Below are 11253 nucleotides of genomic sequence, written 5' to 3'. Positions count from 1 at the left end.
TAGGTGTTGGTGTGGGATAGAGAGCGAGCTGGTGTGGGGCACAGAAGAGATGTGGGATGTGGGACATGGGATGTGGATATGAGGGGTTGAAGGGGGATATGGGGAGCTATGGGGTGCACAGGATGGCTATGGGGCACACGGGGATCTATGGGGCACAGGAATCTCTGGGGGCTATGGGGCACAGGGGGGCTATGTGGCACACGGGGTTTCTCTGGGGTGCGGGGATGTGTGGGATACATGCGGGGTTATGGGGCACAGACTATCTAAGAAGCACCAAGAGGAACTGTTAGGCACAGAGATCTATGGGGGCACAGGGATCTATGGGGCACCCAGGGGGCCTATGTGGAACACAGCAGAGCTATGGGACACACGGGATCGTCTATGTGGCAAAGGGATCTATGGGGCATAAATGGGTCTATGGAGCAAAGAGTGTCTATAGGGGCTATGGGGTTCAGGGATCTATGGAGTGCAGCCCCTCACCCTCTGCATGTCCCTCCAGCTCCTTTCATCGTACCTGCTAGATCCACGGACTCCAGGTGAGGGTGGTGTCCTGGCACAGTATGGGGATTGGTGCTTTGGGGGGGTGTTGCTATAGGGTGCATGTGTCCCTATAGGGTCTGTGCATCACTGCAGGGGGTCCATGCATTGCTATGGGGTTCTGCATGGGGGGCTGTGCATGACTGTAGAGCTCCCTGTATTTTTATAGGGGTCCCTGCACTGCTATGTGTCTCCGTGCATCACCATAGGGATCCCTGAATCACTACAGGGCTCTGTGTGTGGCTATAGGAGTCTGTGCCTTGCTATGGGTGTCCGTGCATCAACACAGGGGTCGGTGGGTGGCTGTGGAGATCCCTGCATCACTATAGGAGTCTGTACATGTGAGGTGCATGGGTACTGGGGTCCTTGCATGACTGTAGGGGTCTGCCCATAGCTATAGGGGGTCTGTGCACTGCCATAGGGATCAATACGTGGGGAGATGCACGGCTACAGGGCTCTGTGCATGGGGCCATACACCACTATGATGGTCTGTACTTTGCTATTGGGGTCCCTGCATGGCTATAGGGGTTCCTGAATTACTACAGTGGTCTGTGCATGGGGCAGTGTGTGACTATATGGGTCTGCAGTGGGCTACATGGCTCGCTGCACATCTGTAGGGTCCAACACATGGGGCTGTGCACAGCCATAGGGCTTTGTGCCTGGCTATAGTGTCTGCCACAGCTATAGAGGTCTGGGCACAGGTATGGGAGTCCATGCATGGCAATGGGGCTGTGGTCGATGGGGTTGTGCGGGGCCATGGGGTGAGGGGTGAGACCCCGCAGCCAGAGTCCCACAGCCCCTCAGGTGATGTGAAGCCCCTGTCTGTGTGGGGCAGGATGGGAGATGCAGTGCTGGCGGCATTGGGGGCGGCAGCTCCCTTCCTGCGGCCAGGGGAGCGGGAGCGGCTGGCATCGCAGACCAGGCCCTTCGACCCTCGCAGCGAGTGCTTCGTCCCCCACCCCCGTGAGGAGTTTGTGCGGGGGCGGGTGATGGGGCGCCAAGGCGGGGAGGTCACCGTCCAGACCGAGCTGGGAGAGGTGGGCAACTGAAAGGGTAGAGGAGGGTGAGGGCAGGGGGGCAAGGGGTCACAGGGAACAAAGGGTTAATCGGGGTGAGGGGACAATGAAGTTAAGGATGGGAGGGTTTGATGGGGGTGCAGGCATGAGGGGTGATTGGTGGTGGGGGATGAAAGGGGGTTGGGCTTCATGGAGGGTGAGGGGTTGGTGGGAAGCTGGGGGGCGAAGGGTTAAGGAGGGAGGGGTTAATGGGGTGAAGTTAATGGGGAATGGGTTAAAGGAGGGAGGGAGGTTGAAGGTTTTTGGGGGTGTAAAGCGAGGAGGGGGAGACTAGGCCCACTGAAGACCTTCCAACTCATGAGAGGTGCCCCAAAACCCATAGAAGATTCCCCCACAACCCATGGAGGACCCCTCACCCACAGAGCACCCCCAACCTACAGGGTGCCCCCCAAACCATGGGACATCCCACAACTCTGACGCCCTTGTCCTCCCATCCCCCCTAGACGATGACGGTCAAGGAGGCCGACGTCCACCAGCAGAATCCTCCCAAGTTCGACAAGATCGAGGACATGGCCATGCTGACCTTCCTCCATGAGCCTGCTGTCCTCTACAACCTCAAGGAGCGCTACGCCTCTTGGTTGATCTATGTGAGTCCTCCCACAGGCACTTGGGGCACCTGGGAACTGGGCATGGTCTTCCTCACAGCCTAAGGTGTGGATGGAAGCTAGTGACCCTTCCCTAAAACTCTTGGGGTACCTAGAACCAGGTGGGCTTTCCAGAGAGCCTATGGGCCACCTAGAACCTGGTGGTGTAGCTTCTCCATGCACTTTGGGACACCAAGAACCTGGTGAACCTTCTCCAGCCCCCTTGGGCCACCCAGACCCAGATGTTGCACTCCTGAACCATTTTGGCCACCTAGACCTGAGATGTCCCAACCCCTAACCTAGATCCAAGATATCCCTTCAATAGCCCCCTTGATGCGACACACAAGATGCCCCACCCCTGGATCCTCTGGTCCACACAAGATGTCCCATCTCTGGATATTGTGGGCCACCCAGACCCAAGATGTCCCATCTCCATCCCCTTTTGGCCCCCCAAAATCATGATGCCCCTTCCCCACATCCCTTGGGCCACCTAGACCTAGGATGTCCCCATCTGGTGGGGTGGCACCTCCAGGCTCTGACCCACCTGACCCTTTCTCCAGACCTACTCAGGACTCTTCTGCGTGACGGTCAACCCCTACAAGTGGTTGCCTGTTTACAACGCTGAGGTGGTGGCTGCCTATCGGGGAAAGAAGAGGAGTGAAGCTCCACCCCACATCTTCTCCATCTCTGACAATGCCTACCAAAACATGCTGACAGGTAGGGACCTCCTCTGGGGACCTCAAACTAGAAGACCCCACCCCAAACACTGGATCCTGACCTAGACCTCACCCTCACCTTGGAGGATGGAGAACCTCAATCCCAACCCCAAGACCCCAAAGATGCCTCCCAAATTCTTCCCACCTGACTCCTTTCATCTCTTGGCAGATCGAGAGAACCAGTCCATCCTCATCACGTAAGTCTGTCCCCGCCTGATGCTGCCCCATAGTGCTGGGGTGTGATAAAGGAGCCACCATGATATTCTCCAACATCTCACTGTTGCCACCCTAGTGGAGAATCTGGGGCGGGGAAAACAGTCAACACCAAGAGGGTCATCCAGTACTTTGCCAGCATTGCTGCCATCGGTGACCGCAAGAAGGAGGCAACCAACAGCAGCAAGGTGGGGCCTCAGGTCACGCACCCCCAGCATTGAGTGTCCCCCAATGGCATGCACACCCAGGATTGTTCCATCCCACCAGGGCACCCTGGAGGACCAGATCATCCAGGCCAACCCTGCCTTGGAGGCCTTTGGCAATGCCAAGACCCTCCGCAATGACAACTCATCTCGATTCGTGAGTGTTGGGGGTGGGATCTATGGGGCAAAGTCTGTGGGATGGGGTCTATAGTGTGGGGTCTGCTGGGAGGCTTCCACCTCCTGCCACTGTTTTTCCAGGGGAAGTTCATCCGAATCCATTTTGGGGCCACCGGGAAGTTGGCATCAGCTGACATTGAGACCTGTGAGTGGGTTGAGAGGCTCCATGAAAGAACGTCTGGCAGTCCTTCATCCATCCCTCCATGGACTCATCTATTCATGGATTTATTCACCCATGCTAGGACTTATCCATCTATGGACTCATCCATCCATCCATGAACTCCATCTGTCCATCCATCCATCCCTCACTCCATCCAGTCAGCTCTCTATCTCCAACTCTTCAACCCACCATCCATCGGATCCTCTGTCTCCCATTTTTTTGTCCTTCCATCTTGTGTCTCCCTCTCTCCTTCCTTCCCTCCCTCTCCACATGTCCCTTGATGGATGCCCTCTCTTGATGGATTCGTGAGACATTGTCCTGTTGTCCATCCATCCATCTATCTTCTCATCCCACCATCCATCTGACCTTTCACCTCCACCTCCTTATCCCTCTGTCTCCTCATCCTACCATCCAGCCATCCCTTCTTCTCCATCTCCTCATTCTACCACCCATCTCTCCATGTCTCCATGCATCTCTCCATGTCTCAATCCATCATCTCCTAATCCCAACCTCTACCATCTTTCTCTCCATTCCCACCCCAGATCTCCTGGAAAAGTCCCGTGTAATTTTCCAGCTGAAGGCTGAGAGGAACTACCACATCTTCTACCAGATCCTCTCCAACAAGAAGCCAGAGTTGCTGGGTGAGTTGGGTGCTTGGCCTTGGGTCTTCTCCTTCCTCCCCTCCTAAATTTCTCTGCTCCTTCTTGGGGCAATTGAGGGTGATTTGGGGCTGTTTGGCCACTGGAAGTGCTCAATTTTTTGTCTCCATCCTGGGCCACCACGGAGCAGAGATGCTTCTCATCACCAACAACCCCTATGACTACAGTTACGTCTCCCAAGGAGAGGTGACTGTGGCCTCTATCGATGACTCTGAAGAGCTGTTGGCAACCGATGTAAGTGGTGGGGCGGGCAGGTGGACATCCCCTGGCTGAGGAGAAGGTGAAGTGCCAGATGGATGGTTGAGATGGTAGAAGAGGGATGGATGGAGGAGAGGAGGAATGTAGGAATAAGAGGTGGAGAATGGGAAGGGTGGAGGGCAAGGGAGATGGTGGGTTGGTCACATGGGATGATGCAGGATGAGGGACAGAAGGTAGGAGAGGAGAGTGGTGTGGGTGGAGGAAGTTGTGGGTGGAGATAAAAACAGGTGGGAGAGTCCTTGGGTGGACAGATGAGTCCACAGGTGGACAAGTCCTCAAATGGATGGATAAGTCCATGAATGGATGGATGGAATTCATGGTGGATGAATGAGTCCATGGATCGATGAGTCTGTGGATGGGTGGGTGGATGGATGGATGCAGTACTCAGATGGGTGGATGGATGAGTCCATGGATGGATGAGTCCTTGGATGGACAGATTGACAAGTTGGAAAGGCAGAGGGACACACAAATGCTGGCCAGCAGACGGCTGTGACCTCAGCTGGACAGAGTGGGTGGCAAGGCCCTCTCCAACCTGCCTCCACCCGCCTACCAGAGCGCTTTTGATGTCTTGGGCTTCACTGCCGAGGAGAAGGCTGGTGTCTACAAACTGACAGGTGCCATTATGCACTTTGGCAACATGAAGTTCAAGCAGAAGCAAAGGGAAGAGCAGGCAGAACCAGACGGCACTGAAGGTGAAGCAGGTGGGGGGGATGACATAGGTTTTGGGGTCACCAAGTGAGGTGGGACCTGACAGCATGTTTTCTTCACACTCTGCAGATGCTGACAAGTCAGCCTACCTGATGGGGCTGAACTCGGCTGATCTTCTCAAGGGGTTGTGTCACCCCCGTGTGAAGGTGGGCAATGAGTACGTCACCAAGGGGCAGAATGTCCAGCAGGTGTACTACTCCATCGGGGCTTTGGCCAAGGCTGTGTATGAGAAGATGTTCAACTGGATGGTGGTGAGGATCAACAACTCTCTGGACACCAAGCAGCCACGGCAGTACTTCATCGGTGTGCTGGACATTGCTGGCTTCGAGATTTTTGATGTGAGGACTGAGGGGGTGGCAGGGTAGTGGCATTGCTCCTCTTGGGGGTTGGGTTGATCCAACTGGGTGTTGAGCTGATCTTCTGAAGCTTCAGGGGGAACTCTGGTGGAGACTTACCCTCTTTGGGCCTTGTTTTGACCCTGCTGGGTGTTCAGTTGACTTCATTGATACTACTGGGCATTGTGTTGATCCTGTTGGGTCTCAGGTTGACCCACTAATCTCGGGTGTTCTATTGACCCTGTTGGTTGTTGAGCTGACCCAGCTGACCCAGTTGGCCATCTCCTCTCTCCTTCCCCAGTTCAACAGCTTTGAGCAGCTCTGCATTAACTTCACCAATGAGAAGTTGCAGCAGTTCTTCAACCACCACATGTTCGTGCTGGAGCAGGAGGAGTACAAGAAGGAGGGGATTGAGTGGGAGTTCATTGACTTCGGCATGGACCTCCAGGCCTGCATTGACCTCATTGAGAAGGTGCCACCTCCCCCCAGGGCTTCTGGGGCTGAAGGGGCTGCTGGGAAAGGGCCCTTCCAGTTGGAGCTTGCCAGGGACCCCAAAGTTGGGCAGTTGGGTTGTGCTTGGTGTTCACTATGACCAACAAGGTCTTCTCTTCCCAGCCCATGGGGATCATGTCCATCCTGGAGGAGGAATGCATGTTCCCCAAGGCTTCGGATATGACCTTCAAGGCCAAGCTCTTTGATAATCACTTGGGCAAGTCGGCCAACTTCGGGAAGCCACGCAATGTCAAAGGGAAGCCAGAGGCCCACTTCTCCCTCATCCACTACGCTGGCACGGTAGACTACAATATCATTGGATGGTTGGAGAAAAACAAGGACCCTCTCAATGAGACAGTGGTGGGGCTCTACCAGAAATCAGCCCTGAAGCTCTTGGCCAACCTCTTCTCCAACTATGCTGGGGCAGATGCTGGTGGGTGGATGGATGGTTGGGTGATGGAGGGATAGGTGGACAGAGAAGACTGTTGTCCATCAGAGTTACCCTGTTTCCTGTCTCTCCCCTTCTTCTCCCCAGGTGGTGATGGAGGGAAGGGGAAAGGAGCCAAGAAGAAAGGTTCCTCCTTTCAGACTGTCTCAGCCCTGCACCGGGTGAGGAATCTACATAGTGGGCCCAATGTGGGGCAACGCAAGGACAAGCTCCCACATGGTGGATCACCCCTCCAGCACTCCAGCTTCTCCCCTGCTCTCCCATTGGTCAGCCTCTTCTCTCCTCCCTTCTCACCAGGAGAACCTTAACAAGCTGATGGCCAACCTTAAGACCACCCACCCTCATTTTGTTCGCTGCATCATCCCCAATGAGCGGAAGGAACCAGGTGAACAAAGAGTGGGGCTGAGGGCAGGGAAAGGGGTGGGAGGTATGGCTTGTGGCTGACCTCACCTCTCTAACCCATCACCAGGTGTGATGGACAATCCCCTGGTAATGCACCAGCTCCGCTGTAACGGGGTGCTGGAAGGCATCCGCATCTGCCGCAAGGGCTTCCCAAACCGCATCCTCTATGGGGACTTCCGCCAGAGGTAGGCACAGAGGAGAAGATGTGGGGAGGGGATGGACAACCCCACTAGGGCTGATCTGAGGGTTTTCCTCTCCTCTCCGACCACCAGGTATCGCATCCTGAACCCCGCTGCCATCCCTGAGGGGCAGTTCATTGACAGCCGCAAGGGCGCTGAGAAGCTCCTGGGATCCATTGACATTGACCACAACCAGTATAAGTTTGGGCACACCAAGGTGAGATCTCATGGTCTTTCCATGGTTCCATGATCCATGAGGTCACATGGACCCATGGTCCCACCATCGATGTGTCTACCTGCCCATCCACCCCACCATCCATCCCTCTGTCCACTCATCAACTCATCAACCCATCCATCTGTCTACCATCTCTTCCACCAACCCTTCCCAACCAACCCACCCTCTCACTTGCCTCATTCCTCCACCAGGTCTTCTTCAAGGCTGGGCTGCTGGGCCTCCTGGAGGAGATGAGGGATGAGCGTCTCTCCCGCATCATCACCCGCATCCAGGCTCAGGCCCGAGGTCAGCTCATGCGCATTGAGTTCAAGAAGATCCTGGAGCGCCGGTGAGAGGGGAAGGGTCTCTCTCCTTGAGGAGGAAACTGGCAGGTCACCAGGCTTGTGGTGTGGTGGCATCGGTCTCCCCGTTCTAGGGACTCACTGCTGGTGATCCAGTGGAACATCAGGGCCTTCATGGGGGTGAAGAACTGGCCTTGGATGAAGCTCTACTTCAAGATCAAGCCCTTGTTGAAGAGTGCTGAAACAGAGAAGGAGATGCAGGTGGGAGGAGGTGGTGAGGCAGGCGGGTTGGGACCCAACATGCATTGGGTGGGGTTGATGGATGGAGGGGATTGGACATGCTATTGGTCTCCTGGGCTTTGTGCCTCCTTCAGAACATGAAGGAGGAGTTTGGGCGGCTGAAGGAGGCTCTGGAGAAGTCAGAGACCCGGCGGAAGGAGTTGGAGGAGAAGATGGTCTCCATGTTGCAGGAGAAGAATGACCTTCAGCTCCAAGTGCAGGCTGTGAGTGAGGCTGCCCCCCAAAACCATGTCAGGTGTGTGACCACCACCCTCCCATGGCCATTCTACTTCACCTGTCACTCCAATACAGGAGCAGGACAATCTCAATGATGCTGAGGAGCGTTGTGACCAGCTGATCAAGAACAAGATCCAGCTGGAGGCCAAGGTGAAGGAGCTGACAGAGCGACTGGAGGATGAGGAAGAGATGAATGCAGAACTGACAGCTAAAAAGAGGAAGCTGGAGGATGAGTGCTCAGAGCTGAAAAAGGACATTGATGATCTAGAGCTGACTCTGGCCAAGGTGGAGAAGGAGAAACATGCCACAGAAAACAAGGTAAGGTGGGGAGGGGCCTTGACTTCAAGCTGTGGGGATTTGAGTCAACTCAGCCTGGTTGTGTTCAGTTGAGGAGACCCAAGGCTAGTTGATCTGGGCTACATCAAGACTCAGTGTTCTTTGGGTTCTCCACCACTGAAGTGGTCTCATTAGCTAAGGACAACAGCAACGTCCCCCAGCTCTTATTTTACTCTTGGTACCAAGCTGGAGGCCTGATGTTTCTTCTGCAGGTCAAGAACCTCACAGAGGAGATGGCTGGGCTGGATGAGACCATTGCCAAGTTAACAAAAGAGAAGAAGGCACTGCAAGAATCTCACCAGCAAACACTTGATGACCTGCAGGCGGAGGAAGACAAGGTCAACACCTTGACGAAGGCCAAACTCAAGATGGAACAGCAAGTGGATGATGTGAGCGTGGGCTGCTCCCAACATGGGTACTGCTGAAGAGGTTACTGGGGAAGAGATGATGAAAAACTGAGGTCTCTCCCCAATTCCATGTTTCCACGCAGCTTGAAGGCTCCCTGGAACAGGAGAAAAAGATCCGGATGGACCTGGAACGCGCCAAAAGGAAGCTGGAAGGTGACTTGAAGCTGACCCAGGAGAACATCATGGACCTGGAGAATGACAAGCAGCAGCTGGAGGAGAAGCTCAAGAAGTAAGGCTGGACCTCCTTCCCCAGTTTAAACTGGTCAGGGGGAGAAGGCAACTGCTAACTGTCTTCATCTGCAGGAAAGAGTTTGAGATCAACCAGCAGAACAGCAAGGTTGAGGATGAGCAGGCACTGGCCCTGCAGCTCCAGAAGAAGCTGAAAGAGCTGCAGGTGAGGGATCTATTCTCTGCTTAGTTGCGTTGGGCTGGAGAGCCTCCAGCTGGTTGTGTTGAGGTGAAGAGTCTACATCTGGCTGGGTTGAGGTAAGGAGCTCCCAGCTGGTTGATCTGAGTTAAGTTGACAAGTCTCCAGCTGGTTGGGTTGAGTTGAAGACTTTTCAGCTTGTTGGGTTGAGTTGAGTTAAAGGCAATCCAGCTGGATTGGTTGAGTGGAGAAGCCAGGTGGAACCAAGTCCGCTGACAGCATGTCCATCCCCTGAGCACAGGCACGGATTGAGGAGCTGGAGGAGGAGCTGGAGGCAGAGCGAACGGGCAGGGCCAAGGTGGAGAAGCTGCGCTCAGACCTGTCACGGGAGTTGGAGGAGATCAGTGAGCGTCTGGAGGAGGCAGGTGGGGCCACGTCAGTGCAGATTGAGCTCAACAAGAAGCGGGAGGCAGAATTCCAGAAGATGCGGAGGGACCTGGAGGAGGCCACACTGCAGCATGAGGCCACGGCTGCTGCGCTGCGCAAGAAGCACGCCGACAGCGTGGCCGAGCTCAGCGAGCAGATCGACAACCTACAGCGTGTCAAGCAGAAGCTGGAGAAGGAGAAGAGTGAGCTCAAGCTGGAGCTGGATGACCTCAGCTCCAACATGGAGCAGCTGATCAAGGCCAAGGTAGAAGGAGGCCAAGGTAGACACCTCATCTCCACCCTGGGCATCATTCTCCTGCTTCATCACTCCCCTCCATCCTTTCCTTCTCCAAGGTGGGTATGGAGAAGGTCTCTCGCACCATGGAGGACCAGGCAGCTGAACACCGGGCCAAGCTGGAGGAGACCCAACGAGTCCTAAATGACACCAGCACCCAACGGGCTAAGCTCCAGACTGAGAATGGTGGGAACCCTGACCCACCACACCACCCATCCCACATTTTCAGCCCCTGACTCACATCTTCACTCCCTTCCACACACCTGAAAACCTCCCCTACCTCTGCAGGAGAGCTGTCCCGCCAACTGGAGGAGAAGGAGGCCCTTGTCTCCCAACTAACCAGGGGCAAGCAGTCATACACCCAGCAGATGGAGGACCTGAAGAGGCAACTGGAGGAGGAGATGAAGGTGAGGTTTGTGGGGTGGCTGAGAGGGTCTCCAGGAGGGTGACAAGACAAGGTGTCCTTCACCCTCATGGTGGTAGCACCAAAAAAAAGCAAGTTCAGGCTCGTTCAGTTGAGTGGTTCCATCTATGGTTCCATGGTTGAGTTGGGTTACATTTGTTCTGATAGCTGATAGGGTGGACTGAGCATGCCAATTGTGAGGCACCTGGGTTGGTCTATGGGTGGTTGGGTGCCATTGGACCAGGTAAAGTTGAACTGGGCCAAACTAGAGATACCCATCTTTAGATCTCTATGGGCCTAGAGGTGCTGAATTTGGTTGGGATGGTCTAGAGAAGGTTGGGCTGAGAAAAACCACTGCTTACACAGTTTGAGGACCTAGATGTAGCTTAAGCTCACTTTCTCCTCATTTCTCTCTCCCAGGCCAAGAATGCACTGGCCCACGCCCTCCAGTCGGCCCGGCATGACTGTGACCTGCTGCGGGAGCAATATGAGGAGGAGACAGAAGCCAAGGCTGAGCTCCAGCGCTCGCTCTCCAAGGCCAACTCTGAGGTGGCACAATGGAGGACCAAGTATGAGACAGATGCCATCCAGCGCACTGAGGAACTCGAGGAAGCCAAGTAAGTCATCCCCCCATGAAGGGAGCTTCTAGGGGGCAGGGGAGAGCAGAGACTCTTCCACTGGAGAAGGATCCGGAGAATGTAGAGGGACCTGGAGATAGCAGAGGAGATCCAGAGCAGAGCCTTGGCCAACTGATGGGTGGAAGAAGGTTTGAGTTGGTCCACTTGGTCCATGGGTCACCACAGCCAGGTTGTCCCCCGGGACAGGAAGAAGCTGGCCCAA

General features: G+C 55.1%; 1 protein-coding gene across 1 annotated transcript in view; it reads left to right on the top strand.

Annotated features, from left to right (window-relative positions):
* The first annotated feature begins 1373 nt into the window (after positions 1-1373).
* LOC103756761 (myosin-6-like) overlaps positions 1374-11253 on the top strand; it is a 13051-nt gene continuing 3171 nt past the window's right edge. The window contains exons 1-29 of the mRNA XM_029958904.1: positions 1374-1574; positions 2057-2200; positions 2758-2914; positions 3083-3110; positions 3206-3314; positions 3394-3486; positions 3588-3651; positions 4209-4307; positions 4456-4559; positions 5137-5275; positions 5361-5629; positions 5928-6098; positions 6242-6551; positions 6654-6727; positions 6864-6951; positions 7036-7153; positions 7241-7364; positions 7574-7710; positions 7798-7924; positions 8038-8166; positions 8255-8497; positions 8728-8904; positions 9006-9151; positions 9226-9316; positions 9591-9980; positions 10070-10196; positions 10299-10417; positions 10834-11030; positions 11238-11247. Of these exons, the coding sequence (XP_029814764.1) occupies positions 1374-1574; positions 2057-2200; positions 2758-2914; positions 3083-3110; positions 3206-3314; positions 3394-3486; positions 3588-3651; positions 4209-4307; positions 4456-4559; positions 5137-5275; positions 5361-5629; positions 5928-6098; positions 6242-6551; positions 6654-6727; positions 6864-6951; positions 7036-7153; positions 7241-7364; positions 7574-7710; positions 7798-7924; positions 8038-8166; positions 8255-8497; positions 8728-8904; positions 9006-9151; positions 9226-9316; positions 9591-9980; positions 10070-10196; positions 10299-10417; positions 10834-11030; positions 11238-11247 (4185 nt within the window). The remainder of the gene's footprint in view (positions 1575-2056; positions 2201-2757; positions 2915-3082; positions 3111-3205; positions 3315-3393; positions 3487-3587; positions 3652-4208; positions 4308-4455; positions 4560-5136; positions 5276-5360; positions 5630-5927; positions 6099-6241; positions 6552-6653; positions 6728-6863; positions 6952-7035; positions 7154-7240; positions 7365-7573; positions 7711-7797; positions 7925-8037; positions 8167-8254; positions 8498-8727; positions 8905-9005; positions 9152-9225; positions 9317-9590; positions 9981-10069; positions 10197-10298; positions 10418-10833; positions 11031-11237; positions 11248-11253) is intronic.

The sequence above is a fragment of the Manacus vitellinus genome, unplaced genomic scaffold (assembly GCF_001715985.3).
Source record: "Manacus vitellinus isolate BGI_N305 unplaced genomic scaffold, ASM171598v3 scaffold_17_pilon, whole genome shotgun sequence".
Classification (NCBI taxonomy): domain Eukaryota; kingdom Metazoa; phylum Chordata; class Aves; order Passeriformes; family Pipridae; genus Manacus; species Manacus vitellinus.
The sequence above is the reverse complement of the archived record's forward strand: the minus strand, read 5'-3'. Positions and strand labels throughout refer to the sequence as shown.